General features: G+C 33.1%; 1 protein-coding gene across 1 annotated transcript; it reads right to left on the reverse strand.

The window, feature by feature from the left end:
- Window positions 1-3,423: 3,423 nt before the first annotated feature.
- LOC112036213 (uncharacterized) lies at window positions 3,424-7,626 on the reverse strand. Its single transcript, XM_024069024.2, has 3 exons — window positions 7,202-7,626; window positions 3,948-4,048; window positions 3,424-3,832 (listed from the first exon to the last, which is right to left on the reverse strand). Exons 1-3 carry the CDS (start codon window positions 7,254-7,256, stop codon window positions 3,551-3,553), a joined length of 438 nt encoding a protein of 145 aa, XP_023924792.2. The 5' UTR covers window positions 7,257-7,626; the 3' UTR covers window positions 3,424-3,550.
- Window positions 7,627-24,785: the final 17,159 nt, after the last annotated feature.

A 24,785-nucleotide genomic window follows, 5' to 3' on the forward strand; every position in this document is an offset into this window, starting at 1 on the left:
AAGGAAAGTGCAGCTTTTGCTTTTCACATGAACCGTTCAATGCCAATATCCATACCGTGATTTGACTTTGGAGACCTGTGGAGGCCACACGGTTTCTGTAGGATTGGCTTTTATTTAATTATTTTTTGGTCCTCTATTTTGTTCATGTTTTTAATTTGGTCCTCAATTTTTTTATAACATTTCACTTTTTTTCTTATATTTTAAAACTTACTGATATTTTGATCCCGACATCATTTCACTTACCAAAAAAAAAAAATGTAATTTCAAACTTGTAGTGCATTCCATTTATTACTTAAGCATTCTTTGTAAATAAGTCCATTTATTACTTAGACATTCTTTGTAAATGAGATGATGATAGGAATTAAAATGACAACAAGTTTAAAAATATAGAGATCAAAATAAAGTTATAAAAACTTGAAGACCGAATTATAAATATGACCAAAATATAGAAAGCAAAAAGTATTGTTGTCAAAATTTTTGTTTTTTGTTTGTTGCCTCAACACTTTGAAAATAATCCAACTTTTAACTTTTTGTAACAAATTTAACATAAAAATTATCAAATACCATATCTTTTGATAAACACTATAAAAAATAATAATAATAAAAAAGGTACTACGTCTGCAACAAACTCTAAGTATAATCGATTTATGCAAAATTAAAAAAAAAAAATTTGAAAAACAAATACATGTGAATCACTAAAATTGTGTGGATTGACCTTAGATCTACGTTCACAGGTGGTGTCGGGAAAAAAGTTTAACTAAAAAATTAGAATGACAACCCTAATGACACTTAGAAAAATCAAATCCCAAATGTACTCAAAGGACTCTCTCTCTCTCTCTCTCTCTCTCTCTTTGAAAAGCAAAAGCTAAAATAATTCTTGTTTTCTCTAAACAAAATTTTGGAACTCTATTAGAACTATAAACATATGGTGGACTATACATATATTCGAATTCTCAAAATATTAATCCAATATCCTTCTCAAAAAAAAAAAATTAAAATCCAATAATATATAAAGTTATAGATTAGTTTAACATCTCTAAGAGTTACAAACTTACATTATATGCACAACTTAATCCTAACTCATATATTCTCTTTAGAGCGATAGTCTCTATGTCTAAAGGAGAGTTTTCTCTCTTCTCTTAGGTAGTAGAAGTTTTAGTCCATTCTTTCTGAAGGAGAGTTTTGTTCTCTAAAGGTAGCAAGTTTACCTCTAGAGCTTATGGGTGTTTTTCCTTCGTGGGTCCTCTCTTGTGCCAAGGGTGTTTGTAGAGCTTGTGGGTTATTTTTTCGGGGTACGGGAAACAGAATAGGGTGGGAGGGAGTTTCTTCTCATCTGCTATAGCATGGAGGATTCATCCAAAGATTGGGAAAATTATCCTTATCTGATAAGGAAGAGAAAGGGTATGTACTTCCAAAGGTCCAGCGGAAAAATGAGTTTATGATTGCTGCGAAGGTGATCTTTGTCCCTGGTTTTTATGATAAATCGGGGTTGGAGAATGACAGAAAGCCAGGGAAGGGGGTCATGGTAAACTAGTGATGTTGGACAGTAGTGATACGGCGGCGCAAAGGGAGGAAAATTCAAATATGGAAACGGAAGAGACTGGGGAGGCATTAATGACAAATTTGAATCATGATGGGGCGATAGTTAAACTTGTGGAAACGGCTCCCGAAATAAATGTGGCAGCAAATAATATGGAGAAAATCTCCAATGTTGATAATGGCATATCAATTACGTTATAGCAGTAGCATGTTTCAGGGAATTCCATTATGGATAGCAGCAAGGAATTGATTGGTAATAAGTCAGACGAGCATATTCAGGATTTGTCAGGTGGATTAGTGATGACTCATGAGTTTGGGTCAGTTAATATGGTCAATAGTCCAGACAAGGAAAAAAGCGCAACAACAACAATGAAGGGTAATGAGCCAGGTCAGTCCGACTAGCCTCCACACCATGCCATTTGGAAACCACCTCCATGGCTAATCCTAAAGGTGAACTCTGATAATGCGATTGTCCGGGAACAAAATTTTGTGGATGTTGTTTTGGATATGGGAGGTGGATTAGTGTTGTTTTGGAGATCGACTAATGATGTAATTGTGGAGGGTTCGGGCACAAATTATATCGATACAATGTTTCAAGAAGAAGATAGGATAGGGATTGGAGTGATCATCCGAGAATGCCAAGGAAAATGCTTGGCACACATGGTCAGAATCATCCCTCTCCCCCTAATTGTCATAGAGCTTGAAACTTTGGCTATATCGAAGGCTTTACAGTTTAATGCTGATCTGAGTTTGGAAGATGTCACCCCAGAGGGAGTTTCAGAGATTGCACTGAACGCTTTGAATTCAGATTCGCAGTCTTTGGAATCCTTTGGTTTACTTAGTCTTTATGTTAAATGTTTTGCTAGTTTATTTCATTGTATTAGGTTTTCACATGTTCATAGAGAATGATTGTTGTATTCTCACATTAAGAGAGACGACAATGGAGTTGCTCATAGTCTGGCTAAAAATGCATTATGCATACCAGATTTTCATGTATGGATGGAAGATGTCTCATCTCATATTGGTTCGATTTTACAATTGGTTGTAATTGAATTTTATTAATAAAATCTATCAGTTTCTTTCTCAAAAAAAAAAAAAAAAAAAAACTCATATATTCTCTTTCATATATATATATATATATATAATTTTTTTTTTTTTTAACTTTTGTGAATATTTCATCATTTAATTTTTTTTATTGGATTAATATGTTGAAAATCTCTCTGCTAAATTACACGTTCTCATTATTTTTAATATGAATGCCAAACTTTGAGTTAATTGGCTATCATTTATTATAGATTCATAATCATATTGTGTGAATAATTTGAAAGTGCAAAAATATCTCAAAATATAAGCATTTTATATAATAAATAATTATTCATCTATTATTAACTTTATATTTTACAAACATGATGAATATAACAATTAATTAGATAATAAAAAAATTATTCAATGATATTAACTTCAAATCAACTCTCTGTATATCCACACGTATAATATTCCAAGGTCAACATGAGCTTTTGGTACAAGGGTTTTATTTTATATATATATATATAATTAGAGGCCAGAGGATTACGTGCAAATTAATTAAGCTTTTACTCAAGATTTAATTCAAAGCATAGTTGGCTTCAGCTTTGCTAACTGACTACATTTGGACATTACCACACATAGGGCACCTAATGTTGTGCACCTCATTCAAGGTTTTCAAGCCATAATCCTGGGGTTTAAAAGAAAAAGCAAAATTCCGCTTGAGGTTATTATCATCATTTTTTTTCAAGATCCAACAGTGACCGAAACTCAAAGTGGAAGGAGCACAAAATAAGAAAAGGGCCGAATACCAACTGCAGCAAATACAACCCAAACATCGGAAATGCTACTGAAAGAATCTTTCACAGCAAAAGCAAATCTCAAAGGCCTGGTTGAAAATTTATTGTCAAAATACATAACCTTTTATAAATTCAGTCTCCAAAGATAACCCTGTGTGCCAAGTTTAAAAAGCTCTCAAATATTCCACTCACTGGGGATTCCACTTCTCAAACTGAGACTCATGACAATGTGGGTCTAGCCAATCCCTGGTAGAGCCCTTTGCCATGTTGCCGGTGGCTTTGCCACCACCCACAAGTTCTCTGAGACTCTCTAACTTATTCTCCCGACCTGTCCCACTGGTCCTCTCATCTGCTTCCTTCAATTTTTGCTTGAACCGCTGCTTACGACCACCAGAATTTGGCTCTTGCTGCTTTGACTGTGAAGGAGGTGCTCCGTGTGGACCTAGGTAGATATTCTCTTCTTTTTTGGCCTGCAAAAGTGAAATAAACACAGATTTTAAAATACAGACTTAAATGCATAATGTACAGACAATATTTTTTCCCCTTTTATTTTGTAATGAATAGTGCAGGATTCTTGCAACTGACCTTTGGAGAAGGAGGTTTTGAGGCTTCTACCTCTGAAACATTAGTTTTACTCCGATCTAAGTCTCCTATTTCCAAGCTTGGAATCACAAATCCATCAGTGTCTGATGCATATAAAGGCCATAGATTAATGTCAGCACAATAAGAGACACCTTAAAAAATTTAGAGATGTTAAAGCTGATGACACCCACACAAACCCATTTAAAAAAAAAAAAAAATTGATCAGTCACAAAAACAGGTCACTAAAAAGAGAAAGAACATATTCATCATGATCACAATTACCATCACATCTACTCACTATTACGCTAACATATAAGGTTAAACTTCCAAATCAATCTGTGAATACAAACTACAAGGGATATTATAACAAGATGAAAACACTCTCTCTCTCTCTAATATGATAATATTACTAATGATATAACAAGTAATGACACTACTAAAGACATTGTTCCTTGAGACAGTGATAGATGTTACACCTTCCACTCTTGCAGACCACAAACAGTCCACCTAATTAGTTACATGTCAATTCTTCAGGTATGGCCTGTGAGAAGGCTGCATATTACTCCCATCTAAATGAACAATACTTCAATTGGTAAACAGGATAAATGAGATTTTAACAATTAAGAAATATCAAACTCAACTTCAAATTAGAGAAATTCAAAGATTACAAAGACTCCAAATTTATCAAGTGCCACATGAAAGGCATTATGTTCTATGCTGAATCCTCTACTCATAGCATTCTCTACTGAATAATTACTCATATTCTGACTATGTCTTCTAAAAGATGGAAAGACAGAGGCTGCATAGCCATATCAACATAAAAAAAAATTGGGAAACAACGTATACATATGTAGTAAATAATGTACAATTCATTTACGCTCCATTTGTTTCGATGTAAAATATTTTCCCATTTTCAAGTGTTTCATTGCATGTAAAATATATTCAAAGTTGTAAAATATCTTCCTTTGACTAAAACTGTGTGTGTAAAAACTTGTAAAATATTTTACCAAAAAAGAGTAAAACATTTTATAAAAATCTCACAGCCTCACACCCGACTCTTTCTCCCTCTTTCTCATACTTTACTCATCCACTCTCACACTTGCCCAAACCAGTGACAGCACCCACCAGCACGCCACTCTTCGCTCCACTCAGCCAGCACCCTTTGCTACTCTTTCCCTCCATTCTGGTGGCACCACCATCAGATCTCAACTTGTTTTGTCGTCAGAGAAGTCGCCACGAGAGGCCCGAGGTCGCCATCACTGCCGCTCCGTTGCTCATTGCTTGGATCTAGTTTCAAATCTAGAAACGCTACTGCTAAGATCTCTGATCTGGAATCGCTGAGAGTGAGTGGGTTTTTCGTTCCTTCACAATCTGGGTTTTTGGGATGGCTTGGGGGTTGCAGTGGGGGCTGGGTGGGTTTGTGGGTAGCGGTGGCTGGCTGGCTTTTGTTGATTTTTTTCTCTCCAGTTGTGATTTAGGGCTGGTGATGACTGTGGTGATTGGGTTTGTCGTGGTTGGTGGTAGTTGGTTTGTATTTGCATTTTCTAGTATTGAGTTCAATCCAAACACTTGAAAAAATTTTCCTGAAAATGTTTACATGTAAAATATTTTACATTTGAAAATATTTTACGTCGAAACAAATGGAGCGTTAATTGCTTAGGAAAAAGTGAAAGCAAAAAAGTACAGGAATGGATGAAACAAATTGTCCTTGTGAAAAGATTAGCCCGTCAATGATTAATCACATAATAATCATCATGTGTGACCCCAAGACACAACAAACAAATTCAGAAACATACATTAGATTTATGAACATTAGGTAGTTATAAACTTCAAAGGACCAAGCTCATACACATGGAGTTCCAATCATCCTAATTTAAGATGTATGTGCAAACAAAGCTTAAAGATCACTAAGTCTAATTTATGGTCAATCTACTAAACCCACTAAATGAACTACAGGACATGAGTTAGTAAAAATATGTGGAAATGGCCCATTGAAACAATAATAAACTCTTCTGGGGACATAACAGTCTCCACTTTGACAGGAAACTCAAGCATAATTGCATTGGAAAAAACCATATATTAACAGATGATCTGAAATTTATGTGTAATATAGTGCCAACTATAGCTCAGCACATGCATGTAAGCAAGAAACATTGCTTTTATGATGTTTCCCTCACACCGACAATTTAATCATCAGCTAACTATATTCACCCATGTGCATTAGAATGGAAACTCATTTAACAGTTTTATAGTTATTCCCATCAAATAAACATAAATACATCAGGAATGAAGATATCAAATCAGTAGGCCACATATTCTCAATTTCTTTTTCGTGACAACAACTAAAACAACTTTTTAGGCAAATACTCATTCCCTTCATAAATTTTAAGTAAAATATAACTTCTGATTTCAGGTCCCTATTTTTTTTTTAGGTTCCATGATTTAGTTATGTCAATAGATAAGAAATTCTTTTATTGGCTAAGTAAAAGACATTTTTGAAACATTAGAGATGGTCATCTTTCTAATACAACAATTTAATCTCTTCAACTCTAATGTCTAAAGAAAACCCCTTAGAGTATTTCAGCTTCTCTACATTTCTTTTCAGAACAAAACTTTTCTGCAATTTGAAATGTGCAGACAGCTCCTGAGACAAAGTCAAATACTAAATATATATACATATATATATTTAAACCTCTTAGGCCCACACATACCCAATTTAACACTGATGGGTTAAAAAGAAAAATTTTAACACAATGCAGTCTAAAACTGAGAAATCACACAATACAAGAAATGCCCAATTCCAAATATTCATGCAACACCAAACTCATAACTCCACCAATAAAAATCAACAAAACCCACAAATCCAAATCCAAATCACAAGCCCTGCGCATCAACAACTATACACTAACACATCCAATTGCAATGCCATCACCAAAAACCATGCAAAGTGAAACTAACTGTTGCATGCAGTTTTGGTTGTGGTGTGTTAGTGTAATTTAAAAAAGAAAAAAGAAAAAAAAAGAAAGCATAGTGAAACCAACAATTTTCAAATGAAATACTACACTCATAACACAATAGCATAATTAAACAATTACGTCAAGACATGTAGACATAAATCCAGAAAACCCAATATAAAAAAAAATAAATAAATAAAAAAACTTTCCTTTTCTTTCCCACATTTTCTCAGCAACAAAATAATGGGTTACTGACAAAATCTTTTTAAAAAAAAGTGAAAAAAAGAAAAGAAAAAGTGATACCCCACTCATCTTCTTCTTCAACTGGAGGAGTGGTTGGCACTGTAGACGGATCCATGAGACGCTGATGATCATGGATTTCAACGCTACCTCAGGGCGCTAAAGCCCAGAGAGAGAATCACAATCACACGCCCAATAAGAAACCAAAAAACCTCGGAGCGAGCTTCTGAGCCGTCCGATTCACTACACAACACAAAGTTCAGAGCTTTATAGTGAAAAACCCCAAAGAATCAATCACTCCCAACCCCAAATTTGGAAGCTTTGTACTAATTCGTTTTAAACCCTAACCCTAGATTGCTCCTACTAGTCCCAATTTGGATTTTAATTTCTTATCACCGAGTATGCCCCCATAGTTTTGGTTTACGTTGTTGGAAGGGACTGAGGGTGATTTCGTCATTTCAGGGATTGCTGGAATTTGGTTGACTTGGTGTTTTTATGCTTGATTAGTGGCGGTGATTTGGGGTTGAGGAGAATATGGAGCACCTGGCATTGATACATCTGCATGGTGATTAATTTAATACAGCAAGGGAAGCGTTAACGGATGTTTTAAGAATATTAGTTTAATAAATATTTTTAAAAATTTTTTATGAAAAAAAAATGTAATTTTTATATTTTCAATAAAAGTAATGTAAAAGCTTTACTAAAATGGTTTATTAATTATTATTTTAAGAACATCGGTTAACATAACTCATAAAGTAAATCAGCGACACAAGATGTTTAGATTTTTTTTTTTTTCAAAATTGTTTAGGTAATTTATTGTGATTGATTTATAGTAAAAAAAATTCTAAATAAAATAACCTATGAGAATGATGTTGCATCAATCAAAACTAACAAGTTGTGCAAAATATTGTGTCCATAATATTCTTTTTTTAATTATATAGTATTGTTTTCTAAATTAAAAAAAAAAATTGTTTATCTTTATCATAATTTATATATTTTTTTTAATTCGATAGTTGGAGAAGGAAATTTTGAATATTAAATGTCCCTATTAAAAACATCTGAAAATGCTAACTAGTTAACTTATAAAGCTCTTAACAATTAAATTTTAGATTTATGTACGAGTAGACATGTTAAGTGTAGTTTATGGTCTATATGATAAGGTTAATTTTTTTTAAGTACTCATAAAAAAAAGATTTATTAAATGATGAATTTCATAAATATCTTTATTTTAAATTTATAAGAAAAAAATATTAAATGATTTTATTTGCTAATAGATTTGGGCAAAATAACTAGATTAATTATTTTTAACAAAGTAAGAAACTAAATTGACAAAAATTAAACCTTAAGAACTATTTTGACAATTGAAGTACAAGTCAATGTGCTAAATTGAATTTTAGCCAAATTTCTATAATTTTTTTTATAAAGTTGATGATGTGCCTTTGTTGTGATTGGTGCATAACATAATTAATTTCAATTGTGGAATCATGTAAAAGTGGTGAACCAATGAAAACTTGTATCCTTAACAAGTTACAAAAAAAATCTTGTAAATTTTTTTAACTCTTGACATTATTCTTTATCAAAATTCTAAATTTAACTATGAGTAGGCATATTAAACATGGTATATCGTCTATGCGATACAATTCAAGGTTTTTTGAACAAAATGAATGGTCATTTGAATTAGATTTTAATATATATATATATATTTATTTATTTATTTATTTTTTCAATTTTTAACTTATTTGTTTAAGTATAACCTTTTAAATTCTCATTATTTTTAGTTACAACTATCACTTTCATCAGATCAACAAAAAACTAATCTCAATGCATACTAAAATCAAATTTTAAAATAATATTTATGTTGATTTTATATTTCAATATTTAATTACCTTAGTTTTTTTTAGTAAATAGTAATACTTATTAAAATACACGAAAATAGTAATAATAATATTTTAAATAGAGTTTATAATACATTACTGTAGGGACTCAATTTGGATTGACCCTGAGTAGAGTAAGTATGGGTTTTCAGCCCAATCAAGCCCAAACAATAAATTTGTAGAGAGTGGGTCAAAGGTTTAGGCGCTGGCCGTCGATCACCATGCATGAACTTTCTTTCATAAAAAATACTAAGAGTTTCTTTACAAATGGGGGGATGTTCCTCGGCCCGTGGCCGAGGAGACCCTTTTCTTCTCTCTTTTTTTTCCCCCCCACCTTTTTTACTTTGCTTGCTTTTCTTATATAATCTTCATCTTCCTATCTCCTTCTTCCATCTGTTGATCATCCATTTGCCTTTCTTCTGGCTGTCCGCCTCTAGGTCCTTGGCGTGGATTGGGAGAAGAGGCTTTCCCCAATTTAGCTTTGAATAGTCTGTGTTCCTCGGCATGGGCCTTGGGCCTGCTACCCGATGGGCCGAGGCTATCAGGCCCACGGGCCCCACAATTACATAACCAGAGTACAACTACAAAAGGGCCTAACCTTTGTTGTTTTAGATTGAAGTTATAAACAACAGACATTAGACACACACAACCAATGTGGGATAAACATTCCCATTTAATTACCTTAGTTGAATAATCTATTTGGATACTTCATTTTCCCTTGATGCGTACACACTATTATTTATTAAATTAAAGTTTATATTTTATCTTTTTAACTGTGGTATTGAGTACTCATTTACTTATCAAAAAAGAAAAAGAAAAAGAAAGAGTACTCATTTTAATTGGACTTGATCTTCCTCAAAAAAAAGAAAAAAAAAAAAAAAAAGGACTTGACTACCCAACATTTGTTATCGGCAAAATAATTGGTAGAACATAAACAAATGTTTTTTTTATTTACAACCAATTGTTGATGTACAAGACTTTTAACAATCTAAACTCACCTCAAATCTATGTCATGACGTTTAAACCCAATTTAGTACAGTTTTAAATTTTTAATGGGTAAACTCTAAACAAGTAAACATCCTAAATTCCCAACCCTTTGAATATAACGCAGAAATAAAGACGATCAGTCCCAAGTGACAAAATCAAAGAGCACATAGAATTGCCAAACCCTAAATCGTCAGGAGCTGTTTTAGTATAAGATATTTAAGAAGTAAGCACTAATTAATGTTACTCTAATTATAATAGAGTAGATTAAGAAGATGACGTTGCGTATCCAAAAAAAGAAAAAAGAAAAAAAAGATGAAGTTGATAATGATACCTCAGTGGAGGTCAATATCAAAGTGGGACCTGTTAGTGATTCTCACTACTTTAATTCCTTCGGTGGAAAATAAGGATTGTGAGTTTCGAGTAATTTAATTGTGTGGCCACCGACACATTAAAGATTCAATTGTTTTTTTAAAGATATCTTAACCTGACTTGAGCAGGAATCAAGCTAATCTTATATATGTAGTATAAAAAATATTAAAAGAAAAAAGAAGAAGAAGCTAATCTTATATATAAAAAAGTGTGTTAGATTTCTATAGTATTATTACTTGTTATGCATGGTAATAATTAAAGCCATTATCTTGTCCCTATTAGGATTTCTCTTTTGTATATTCTATAATTAATCATAAACTTGAGAATGCAACATGAGTCAAGCAAATTGTTCTGAGTGGTAAAAATTCATCTAATGGATCATTACTGCTGTTTTTTGCTTGAAATGACAAGAGTAAAACTTTAAGGAAAAATACTATTATTACATTATGAATGACATATTAAAATGTCCACAAATGCTGCTGCCTCATCTAACTTTATATTGTCCTTAGTGATGTGAGGCGTTTAAGTTATCATCATGAACAATTTTTTGGTAATTCAATAGTATTTTACACTATCCCCCCAAAATTAGGACAATATTTTATAGACTAAATTATAAATTACATTCTCTAATTATGAAATATTTTTAATTCATTTTTTTAAGTTTATTTTATTTTCATTTTAGTTCTTTGATTTTAATCTTTTTTAATTTAATTATTCTATCAAGTTCTATTTGCTGGTAGTTTTAGTGATTTTTACTTTAAAAAACGTCATTTTAGTGGATGTAATAGGGCGGATTGGATGAAAAGACTATATTGAAAATGAATAGAAGTTGCGTAACTAAAAAGAAAAAAGAAAAAAGAATAGAAATTAAAAGACTAGAATAAAAAATATGAAACTTAAAAAATTGAATCTAAAAGACTAAAACCACTCAAAGTTAAGGTTTATAATTTGTAATTTAGCCTATTTTATAATATCAAAAATATATTCTTCTCAATTTCTCATAAATGAAGAGGAAACTTAATTAATTGGAACATAAATATTAGAGTGCATACCTTTTTAATTTATCTTTAAACTAGGGTAATGTTACATTCCACTAGCTTTTGTCATTGAGTTAAGAGAGTCACAGTTAAAATGCACCCAAGTCTTTACAAAAAAAAAAAGCACCCATGTTGTTAGTGATGCCTTGTTACCTTGACATGGATTAACAAGACTTTGACAGCATATATTTTGAAATCTTTTTTATAATCATAATTGCTTTTCTTGCACGGGAAAATGATTAGGCTGAGGAAATGTTTCAACAAAATAAAGTGGAAAAATCTAATCGGGACACTTCTTTTTTGCTGTCAATTTTTCTTTTTGCTATGCGTTTTTGCCCATCTACTTTTTTGTTTTTACCTTTTCCCTTCGTCTTTTTCCATAATTTTGCCTACTCACTTCAAACAATTCAAACTTCTAAAGAATTTTTTCAATTTCAGATGCGATCCTTAACATAACATAACATAAGCTTATGAGTGCTTTGTTATGGTCACATTTTGGAAAACACCTTTTTCTTTATATAAAAAATATATTTTTATGAAGAATTTTTTAGTAGTAAATTTGACATTTTATGTGATGACATTTATAGTGGAACTTTTTTGCTGTCAAAATATGTTTCTCCTATGCATTTTTCCCATGTACTTCCCCTTTTTCTTTTGTCACTTTCCAAAATATTTTGGACCTTAGATGGAACCTTGACATGCAATATTTATTTTATGTATTTGATGTATGGATTCTACCTCATATAGTGTGTGAATTTCATAATTGTGCAAAACTCGGCCACTTTAAAAAGAAAAATGCATACATCAAGTGCATGAAATATATACATTATCCTTAACATGACATAGAATTTTTTTTTTTTTTTTTTTTTTTTTTTCGGTAAACGACATAGAATTGCTTTGTTTTTTATGTTTTGAACCTTTTCTTTTCTTTTCTTTTTGGGATGAAATTTAGTGGAATATTTGTATCACACTAACTGGATGACACCTCGTTAATAGATTATCGAATGCATGAAATTTTCAAATTAATGCAGCGGATACTTTGCATCTGACCCTTTTATCAGCTCTGTTTACTTGTGAGAACAAAGGAGTAATGGAACCTGACCAAACTAGCCGAGAGGTCTCTTCAAGGAAATGGGCTTCCACTAAAAACTTGGAGGATAAGTAGAAATAGAAATGTACCTCCAATTGATGGTTTTTAATGCAGACAGTAGAAAATGGGTCATGTTCAGTGAGTACAGTTCTCTTTTATAATTGGATTTCTGAGTTCTGACAAAACTTCAGGGTGCTATTATTTCGAGTCAAGCACTAATTTTTCATTTCTACAGAGATTTGGCCGGCTTTAGAATAGTGTTGTGAAACCCCAAAAAAATCAAAAAATAAAAACTGATTAATTGATGTTTGTTTACTGGGAAAATTTGTTGTACACAAAAGGTAATCTTTAAGGAAAATTGACTTTGAAGTGACCCTTTTGAGTATATTGACTTTTTTTGTTTGGTTGTGAAAAAGATTAAAGTGACTAGTAAGGATTTTCCTTTTATTTTATTTTATTTATTTACCTTGAAGTACTGTATATGGATATCTCGTTTCTGCTAATGGGTTTTGTTTTGAAGGGTCTCATCGTGCCATGTGGGGAGCAAAGATGTGTTGCACATGATTTGGGAATTCCTAGACTTTGAGGTTGTAAAATGATAATGGAAAACAAGGGTTTTGCTTCTTTCAAGAGAATCAGTTGCAGATAAGACCAGACTGTTTGGTGTAAGAGAAAACAAAAAAATACCATATTTGCTAGGTCTTTAAAGTAAAGGCTGTGCAAGGAGGGAAACTAAAGGGGCTAGTAATTTCAGTGCCAAAGTCTTACTAGAGCTCATTACCTTGCATTTTTCCTTGGAAGCTCAGTCAGGTAAATGTAAGCTGGTCTTGTTCTATATTCATATCATCTTTCTACTTGGGATTGATTGTTCAACTCACTCCCATTTCTGTTGCTCATTCCTTGATATATGAGCAACAATATTAGTTTATAAGAAAATTAGAGTTTGTTACTTTTTTGCTCCAGAAAGTCTTTTAGCTCTGGAAAGTCTCTTTTGGCACCCCTAAAAGTTTCTACTTGGTTAGGTCCTTCTCTTTCATCTTCTTTGATGGGTATATGAAAATGGAAAAACCAGCTGAGAATCAAATCCGTTCCTCAACGTGGTTTTCCAGAACCTCATTGCTATGTGTTGCAGTCCTTGTTCCAGCCTTTGCTTACTTTCTCAGTTTTGGGTTCTATCCCTCCCTTGTTACTATTCCAATTTTGGTTCTATCAACTTTGTTTGTTGTCACATTCAGAAAGAAAAATGTGATTTTGGATGAGAATCCAGTCCAACATGAGGGTCACATCTGTGATCAGAAACACCTACTTGGAAAGGAAGTTGGTCAGACTCAGACACCACTGCCACTTTTAGAAACAGCTATCCAACCTGAGGTTACACAACAAAATGAAGTTGGTGTGATGCATGAGTACAAAGTTGAGTCACCCCCAGATACTCTTTTTCCTTCAGACAGTGAAAGCAGCAATGATTCCTTAATTGGTGAAAATTTTGAGGTCAATTTGATGTGTTCCAACCATATGGATCAAGATCTAGCAATCTCAGATGGTTCAGTTTCTGATGAAGATGATGATAGCCTCATTGAAATCTCCCTTCCAGGCAGCAAGTCTGGTGGCCTAGATGAAGAGCCAAAGCAAAAGGCACAGTCAAATTTGCCAGATCTCTTGCCAGAGTCTATTTTCCAGCAGCAAGGCTTAATGGAACTCCTAGCAGAGATTAATGAGATGAATGAGGAAGAAAATTTGATAGAGATTGACCTTTCAATGGGCTCCATCAATCAAGTGTTCAAGGTTAGAGATTGAAGAATGAGTTGTCATTATCAAGACTCAAGAGGTCAACATGTTCTAAATTTTGATCTCCATGAATGATGTTTAGATTAATGGATAGGGTTGCTCTTTTTTTTTTTAAATAATTTTTATTTATTTATTTAATGCTGAACCTTATGAAAATATTGCGTTTTCATTAACTTGGCTTTCTCAGAAGGCTTCAATTCTGATCAGTAAAGCATGCCTACCACAGCCTTTTTGTAACCCCTTTGAAGTTTATATTATCAAAATTCCACTTCATTATGTACTTGTATATATTAGAGATCATTTTGTTGAAAGCTTATTAACTAAAAGTAGCTGATTAAAGTATAATTGTACATAAACATGTGAAGCTTAAAAATAAAAAGTTGTATATAAATAATTAAGCTAAAATGTTAGAAGAAAACTCTGTTTTCAAACGGACACTAGACATAAACAAAGTAAAATAATCTTGTCTGTGGAGACTTTTGCTAGGCAAGGAGCCCCACTTGCATTTGCTTTTGAATGGTATCAATTTCTTTTGTTCTTTCAGTTTCACTTTTTTCATATTCTTTCCCATTATGTGCATAGGCACCAAGGACCCAGGCTATGTTCTTGGATGCAGTTGCTTATCATTAAGAATGTAATGGTGTGAGCCACATAGTGGAAGAAATTAACCATGAGTGCTTGAAACAAATGAGGTTGGTATGTTTGTCATGTTACCCAGCAAGTGACACTTTGGAAACAGAATTGGTCCTTGAATCATTTGAAAGAAGCTTGCAACTGTGTAACATTTATAATCTACTTTCACTAGTCACACATTTTCATTATCTGTGTTCTTTACTTGCTAGATGAAAGTGATCTAATCCTGGTCTCCTAGTAGGAATTGCACTGGTGAAATAAATAGTGTAATTGATTCCCAATCACGTATAAGGTTGGCAACAACCTTCCCTTTTCTTTTTTGAGCTGTTTCAAAGCTGCCATATGAGTGAATCAATTACACTATATACATCGTGGCAATTCCAACTAATTACCTAATTCTTTCCTTCTTACCTCTTCATTGAACATGTAGTCTTTTTTTATACTCATGGTTATCACACCATTAGGAGCTGAATTGTAATATACACAACTAATTAAGTTTTTCCAACTATCTAGCAATAAGCTCAACAAAAGTAATGCTTTTACCTCATCATCAACACAAGTTTAATAATAGACTACTCATGTAACACCTCTTTGAAATCACTAAAGTGCTTGGCAACCCTTTGCCTATTCATATACTCCATATTCAGAGTCCTTACCATCAAGGCTTTATTATTCGATCTTGCTCTCATAAAGACTATTTCTTTTTTCATCCAAAGATTATACTCCATATTCAGAGTCCTTACCATCAAGGCTTTATTATTCGATCTTGCTCTCATAAAGACTATTTCTCTTTTCATCCAAAGATTATATAGGTATCAACTTCTTTGGCCACATGGTGGAAAACACATTAATCACCGGTTTTAGTTGATGGTTTCACTTTCATTCCATTTAACTTAATAGGCTCAAACAATTCTTTATATATTTTTTTATATAAAAAAAAAAAAAAAATCTCTCTTCAAGTCTTTGACACCGAATAATTCGAAACTGAAAATTTATCATTGTACTAGAATATTTCTACATATAATTTATACAAAAATATTCACACCAAACTGTAAATTGATTCTTTTTTTCTCAACAATATCACTTGTTGAGAAAAAAAAGGAATCAATTAATATAAACAAAAGGCCACAAAATATTTTCATCATCCCTCTTTCTGCAAGCAAATTGAACGGACACTCCAAGTAAATTAGCCAAGCATAATAAACAATATAAACAAAAGAAAATAAAAACCAATAAAATTCCACAATTAGGACATCAATTTTGTGTATGGAAAAACCTTCTACGACAAGGGAAAATCATTTTAATCCGTTAAAAACTTCCACAATCAAATAACGAGTTTACATCAATCATCTCTATGATAAACCCTAGATGCTATCAAAATATCAAGAATTAACCATTCTTAGATTACAGCAAATATCCATTCAAACTAATGCGGATTCTAACAATAACAAAAAGCTGAAATAACCTTTTAATTTGACCTAAAAGGATTTTGTATATTTTTTTTATTCTCATTTTCCTTCTATGTCACACTCGGGTTCAGGTACATATTATATATCTCACCATTCTTCTAGTTTTCCATTGTCCCACTAAAAATAAGAAGTGGATTTTTTTTTTTTTTTTTTAAGAAGAAAAATAAGAAACGGTTAGTAATGTTAACTTTGAGACATACGTGTTAACTTTGAGATATACACACGTACGTATCCACAACACTATTTTTTTTTTTTTTTTTTTAAAGAGAAAGTGACTCTTATATAAAATAATTATTTTATGAGTTTGATATATGAAAAAAAAAAGTTAATTAATGTTCTGGGTATTGATTTAAGAAATATTTTTAAAAACTTTTTATAAAAAAAAAAAAAGTATAAAAACCTCACTTTTTATGCCTGCGCAAAAACTCATATTTATTTTAGTATAATAACTTTTTTTTTTAATATTTTAAATACTTACTTTTTTAACCACTTTATGGCAAATTATCTATTTTACACTATTTTTCATTAAAATATTAATTTTTTAAATAATTTTCTTTCTGTACATACAACTGCAGTTATTCACTCTTTTCAAGATATGTAAAAAAATAATAAAAAAATTAAATATAAAATGAATAATGTCAATACAAATTTATATAATTACTATACTAACTATGTATTTTTACATAATTTTGTATAGTCTAAAGTTGTTAAATTTTGGGCTTATAATCGGAGAAAATGTGATATTTTCCTATTATATGTGAGTGCTCTAATTCACGACATAGAGATTGGAGAATAGGACATGCATGGATGACAAAGTCTTGATGTTGGAATGAATCTTGGTCAAAGCGTTGGCCCCATATGACTTTGAGTTAGTCAAAAGTATACAGCATACCACACGATACGCGTGAATTCAATGCATTTGTCAGCGGTGGGGCTCTCAATGGACTAAACAAGAGTGCGGTCTACGATCAATACAGTAATATCTATAATAAGAGCAATTACATCCGCTATAATAAGAGCAATTACATCGGCTGAAGCATAATTGTGCAAAATAAAAAAGTGATTAATTTTACACAATTTAAATAAAAAAACACCCACACTAGTTTGTGCATAATTGTGTACTGTAGCATGTGTATTTATTATTTTATTAATTTTAGTTCGCACATTTTTTTCTCTCTCTTTTCCGTGCACAACGAACTCAGCTTGCTCATCTTCTTTTTGCTTAGATGCACACAAACTCACCCACACACAAACACATTCACAAAGAAAAATCAACACAGAAACACACCCACATAGACAAATCAACACAGAAACACACCCACACACAAACAAACCAACAGAGAGATAGATCGGTACTTGACTGGAACTGGTGGGCTTGGTAGTTCTGAAATTGGTGGGCTTGGTAGTCGGAGAGTTCTTTTTCTGATTATTGTATGTGGTTGTTGTGGTTGCTGTTGTTGATGGTGAGCAATCTGGGCCGATGGGTCGAGAAAAAGTCTGGCCGACGTGGCGAGCGATCTGGATTGATGGCAAGTGATCTGGGTCGATGGGTGAAGAAGTCTGGCCGGCGTAGTTTTTGAGAAAGAATGATAGGTTCATGGATCGGCCAGTTGGGTTGGTAGTTTTTGAGTGGTGAAGAAGTCCGGCCAGCGTGGTTCTAAGATCGGCTAGTTGGGTTGGTAGTTTTTGAGAAAGAATGAGAGAAGGTAGAAAAGAGAGAGAGAGGGAGAGGTGATTTGTTCAGAAATGGGTATAGGGAGAGAGAGAGCACCAAATCATAAAAAATGGGGAGAGAGAGAGTGCGTATGGTTATTGAGAGAGATAATAAAAAAATTAAGAAGAATGTATATTTTATTGAAATATCTTGTAAAATAGATAAACTGATGTGAATTTTTTTGTAAAAATGATAGTGTAAAATAGAAAAAGTAAGTTTTAAGTGTAAAATAGACAGAATATTATGCATAGGTTGATGTAATTGCTCTAAGTCTGTTGAGAAAAGCTCCACTTGGTTTGGACGAAACCTTCTTGCACTTTGTCCCAATCCTCAAAAACTGGCCATTGAGCCTCCCTCAATAGTTATGCGGAGTTGGTTGAGAAATCATTTCTTTACAAGGATTAAGGAAAGAGAAGAAAGAGAAAGATAAGCGTTTTTTGAGAATGGAAGCAAGCTATTGGAGAAGCTGATTGTCTCTTGCAATGGCAAGCCTATTCCCATCCGTAGCTTCTCCGCTCAACAGCTCTGCCTAGCTACCAATAACTACAATAAGCATTGTGTAATACGTTGGTGCAAGGGCTCTCTTGAAGGAAGAGTTGTTTTCGTTAGGCAATTTCCTAACTCGAAAATTTTGGCCGATTGTGTCATCAATGATTTAGTAATCTCTGCAAAGATGTGTGCTCACAGTAATGTATTAAAGCCTATAGGGTGTTGTCTCAACACTCAATGTCCCATTTTAGTGTATGAATTTGCTGGAATGGTATCCTTTCAGATCGAATTTATGCCTCTAGTGTTACTCAACGACACCATGATCAGTCCATGGCGTGGACAAGCAGGTTAAAGATTGGAAGGCAGATTCCTCGTGCAATTTCCTATCTCCATACTGCCTTCTCTAGACCTGTCATTCACATGGGTATACATACGGATAGTATCTTATTAGATGAACATGATGTTCCGAAATTGTCCAACTTTTTGGCTTCTACATTAATCCCTGAGGGTGAAACTGATGTGGAAACTAATGGCAATGTTTGGTATTCGAGGTTCAAAACCCCTGAGATTAAAGCAACAGGTAAGGGAACAGAAAAAAACTGATGTATATTACTTCGGTAATCTTCTTCTAGAACTTTTAACCGGAGAGGATTCTTATAATATAACCCGATTGACAATTGACAAGAAATCTAGTTTAATAGCCTACACGCATACCCGTGCCGAAGGTTATTGCATAAACAAGATCGTGGATCCTACAATCTTGTAGCAGAAGGAGGTGCTAGTTTAGAGCTGCAATTACAAGCTGTGTTGCAGCTTGCCTTAACATGTATAGAAAGACCCACTGAAAAGGCCAACAATGGTAGATGTCACCAAAGCACTCCGGCGGATTGAGAGGTTAGTTCCACGATAAGTTATTTTCTCACTTGATTGATCCAAGTTCCTTTCCAACTATCAAATGTTAGACATGTCGTATTTACCAAAAGGATTTGGTTCTGTTATGCTTGGGGAACAATGTAGGCTGTTGGCGTGAGGTCTTGTAACGGGGCATAAGATATTTGAAGGTGAGAAGTTTCAAGGTCTCGTTATCAACGATATGTAAATTAGTTGAGAATAAATTGGGCCAGCCAATGAGACCACGCCACATCTTTATTTCAATAAAACCAGTATTTCTTTTGCAAATTAAAAAAAAAAAAATTCCAATGATGTAAATATCAAGTCTGCCAATGTGTTTTTGCTTTTTGAAGTACTTTCCTTCTTGTTTATTCAATTCTTCTTTTTAAACCAGGACAGTGAGCATGGTTTCACGATTCCAAGTCAAAAAAATAATATACCATTTCTAAGACTCAAGAGCGAACTGAGTTTGTAACAGATCATAAGGTGCCCACACCGCATCCAAAGGCAAGGCCGGTTAGCATCGAGTCGAGCCCATGGCTTGCCTTTCCCACTCTAATGCAAGAGACCCACTAGACCAGGATGCAAATCTCTACGCAACCCAAGAAAGTTGTCCCCACCAAGACCATGCTGGTTCCAAGTTCCAACTGTGGTCCACTGGGGCTATGTTTCTAGCAAAAACTAACAAAAATGGTGGCAAAGAACCCAGCTTGTAGATCCGCATTCGCTCCTGGAGCTCCATCCATTCCGCTATCTTTGTTGTGTAGTCACCGCTTCTCCACCACTCAAGATACCAAAATATAGAAAAACCCATAACAAATCAAGTTATTAACGTCCAAAAAAAAAAAAAAAAAATCCAAACCATCAATAATTCGAAATCGAAACTGAGAAAAATGCAAATCATGAAAAACAAACCTTGGAATCGTGAAACCATGCTCACAGCAACTCCGACATGTTTACAAGCTCCAGCAACGAATCCGGTGAATTGTGTGTCGGTGTATGGTGGGATGGAGGTTCGGGCAAGAGGAAGTAGAGCTGCAAAGGAGATTTTTCAATTTGGTTTGATCAGTGTTTGTGATTTGGGATTTAAGAGTGTTGTTATTGTCTGTGTTAAGGTGTTTTTGGCTTTTACTGAAATAATGATGTGGCATGGTCTCATTGGTTGGCGTAAATCACAGGTTTTACACCAGCTCCGGACCCAATTAGTTTTGGCTACTATGGTTTATCATATTTGGAACAGAGACATGCAAGAGTTCACAATGGCGGCAATGTTAACATCTGAAGAGGCAATATTGTAGTGTTTGAAACTAGACTTCTTGTATTGATTTTTGTGGGTTGCTATTTAGTGCTTTGGGAGTATACTCCCTCCCTCTTACATAGAGGTGGGCCCATCCCATGTGAGAGGGAGGGAGAATACTCCCGAACTACCTAATAATTTTCTAAGTTTTGTAAGGGAGTTAGAAATTCAATTTTAATCAAAATGTTGTGTTGGAATTGGGTAATAGCTGGTTCTGTTTAAGTTTCATTGGAAAAATTAGATCTGGTTGTTACTTATTACTAGTTGCAGACCCATGCAATGCGTAGGAATAAATAATTATTTTGTAATTGTAATATGATGTATTATTGTTTTGTAAATTTTTTGAAGATAATTTGTTTTCTTTAAAAATTAAACAATTTCTTTTCAGTCTAATTAGGTCTACTTGGGTCCACACGATCAATGTCGGTCTCCTTTGGTTCATTTTGGACTAACTGAGCATTAAATTGATTCTTTTTTGTAGGTTTCCTATTCAAGTTTAACTCAAATTTTATTCTATTTTTCCTTAATTTTGGGTTGAAAAATGAAATTTTATTATATTTGAACTAAATTCTTTAGTTTCTAGTTTAAAAAAAAAAACATTTGAAATTAAAAATATGAGTACTAAAAATGCAATAAAATGATAAATATTCAAAAGTCCTATTCGGTCTATATTGGTTTTATTCGGTCCACTTTGGTCCTATTTGGTCTATTCTGTCCTCTCTGGTCCACTTTGGTTCCCTTCAGTCCATTGTGGTCCTATTTAGTTCATTCGGTCCACAGTAGTCCTACTCTGTCCACTTTAGTCCAATTTGGTCCAAATTGGTCCTATTTGGTCCACACTTTAATCCACTTCAATCTATTTGGGCTATTTGGTCTAATTTGGTCCATTCTATCCGCTTTGATTCTATTCAGTCCACATTATGGTCCTATTTAGTCATTTTCCCCACTTTGGTTCTATTCAGTTGACATTGGTTCTATTTGGTCCACTTTAGTCCTATTTGGTTTGACTTGGTCCTATTTAGTCTATTATGTCTACTTTGGTCCTAATTTATCCATTCTTTCTTATTTGGTCCTATCCGGTCCACTTCAGTTCTATATGATTCACGGTTCACATTAGTCCACTCTATCCTAAATGGTCCACCTTAGTCCTATATGGTCTACTTTGTCATATTCGGTCCACTTTGGTCCAATTCGGTTCACCTTGTTCCCATTCAGTCCTATGCTGTTCACTCAGTCCACTTCATTCCATTTGGTCCAATTTGATCCATTTGTGTCCATTTCAGTCCATTTTTGTGTACCTGCATACAAGGACAAGTTGAAAAGATGTTTGGGTTGAGAGCACCTATTCTGAATCCAAATTTATTAAAAAATATATATATATATAGCTCTCAAAATCGTAATATCTAAAATCATGGATATTGAATTATTTTTATGTGCTTTAAAGGAAATAAAATTCTCTAAAGGAAGAGGTCATATAAACAATGTAACGAAGACCAAGTAGACAATTGATAAGGGAACTCTTCCTCCAAAAGAATTGAAAACGTAACTAAAAAAATGTTAATAGTTTATATCTAAAAAAATGTTGAAATTGATGCAATAACTTGGAGCAATCATAGCTTCTAACCCAACTTTTATTAAGGAAGGAGAGGGAGATTAAGAAGGCCAGCTAACAATGGCAATAATCTCCTTAGAAGGCAGCTACTATGTGTAATGTATTTTGTTATTAGTTTTTTCCAATATTTCAATACTTTTTCTGGTAAAAAATTTGTAATATTTAATATGGACAATGTTTAACTACAAAACCAATTTAGCCTAAGGCTACAAACTGCTCTAATAAATTGATATGTGTCAAAATGGCATATGCATTACACATGATTACTTAAGTAAATTTAACCCAATAACTTTAGTTAACTACACCACCTATTAAAAAAAATAAAAAATAAAATCCTAAAAAGGACAAAATGTATAATCTCTCTCTCTATCTGTTTCATCGAAGAAACCCAGCTCCCAAAACCAAAACCAAAGACCCAAACCCTCATGTCTCTGCTGCCAGCCAGCCAACCAACCCAAACCCTCTGTTTCCACCGTTGGCCAACTTCAAATTAGTTTGAGATCCTTTCACTTTTGTAGACACCTTAGAATAAATAATAGAATCTTTCTTCGGCCTTTTCTATGTAAGTGATGAGAAGTTGAAGATTTGTCAAAGTTCTTTTTTGTTTTTCTTTCCTGAACCTTGATAGTGGAGAACTAAGGACTTTGATGCGTAGTTGACAAAAGTGAATTTTTGAGGATGTAGTTTTGAAATAGCACAGATCCTCACATCTACGTGAGTTGGATTTGTAGTTCCTAAACATAGAGTTCGGATTATGGTACTTAGGTAAAGTATGTGATTAGAATATACTGTAGGTTATTTCACCTCTAGGATAATGTTCTTGTTCTTCATGATGATGAAACTTAAGTGGTTGAAATTGGACTTACATTGGCATTTGAATTCATGAAGGGTTGATGTGATTGACAAGTCGTGAATACATAAACGGCCATCCTTTATTGGGTCTTAGTTCTGATTGCAATTTTGGATTTGGATTAGGAAGCATTTTCTAGTGAAAGTCCCATCTTGTCATTATAATTTTTATTAACAACTTTATTGTATTGGTCGATGGTGGAGACAGAGGGTTTGGGTTGGCCGGCCAACGGAGGAGACAGAGGGTTTCGGTCTCTAGTGTTGGGAGTTGGGTTTCTTCGATAAGAGAGAGAGAGATTTTATGTTTTGTCCTTTTATGTTTTTATTTTTTTTAATGGGTGGTGTAGTTAACTAGGGTTAGTTGAGTTAAGTTTACTTAAGTAATCATGTGTAATACACATATCATTTTTGACACATGTCAGTTTATTAGAGCAGTTTGTAGCCTTAGGCTACAATTAGTTTTATAGCTAAATTTTGTCCATTTAATATTCTATTTTGTATAGACAAAATAGAAAGACAATAAGAACAATGTAGTAATTTTACCATACTATATGTATCTACAAAATTTGAACGTTTCATGATATAGTGACTAATATAAATAAGCATATCTTTCATGCCAAGAATGTAAATATCTTTTTGACAAATAAAAATGCAAATATCATGCAATAATAAATTTTTTTTTTTTTTTTTTTTTTTTTTTTTTTTTTTTTTTTTTTTTACATTCTTAATTGTGGGTTATTAAAAATTATATTTTTCTTTGTTGGACTTGGTTTCAGTTGTTGCAAAAGTAACAAAATTTGACCGAGAATACCATATTTCAAATCAATTGTTTCTCGTATACGCCTTAGAAAAAAAGCATCAAAATTTTGTTATAATTAATTAATTAATTAATGCACCACTTAAAATAATTAATATAAAAAATGTATTTATCCTATGACTAATATTTATAATTATGTAGAATAATCTTTTAATATATAATACAAGGAAGAATGTCATCCTATTACATATAATAATTTTTTTAATATATAACACCAAGCAGAATTTCATATTCGGGATGCCCAAAACATTAGGGGCATAAAAAATCCAAATGGAAAAAAAGATAGCAAAAGCTACCCAACCTACTAGATCCTTTACATAAAAATAAGGGTAAAAAGCAATTTTATCCATCTCTAAATGTACACCCAATGGATTATTTGATCCATATTGATGCAATGTAGCCAGATGAAGAAGACTGGCGCCTACTAAAATAAAGGGGAGTAAATGATGAAGACTAAAAAAACGATTTAAGGAGGCATTGTCCACGGAGAAACCACCCCAAAGCCAAGTCACTATGGACAACCTTAGCTCGGAACTGACAGAACAGAGTTCTACTACAACTAGATATCAGTAGGCCAAGGCACTAATGTAAGGTTAAAGTTTTCACCAACGCTTAATGCTATCTAGTCTACATTGTACTCCCATAATAAAATAAAAAGGCAAGAAAGCGGAAAATTGCAAAGAGAAGAGAAGTAAAGTAAACCAGTTCAACTATTATTATTATTATTATTA

Source organism: Quercus suber, unplaced genomic scaffold (assembly GCF_002906115.3).
Source record: "Quercus suber isolate HL8 unplaced genomic scaffold, Cork oak 2.0 scaffold_592, whole genome shotgun sequence".
NCBI lineage: Eukaryota > Viridiplantae > Streptophyta > Magnoliopsida > Fagales > Fagaceae > Quercus > Quercus suber.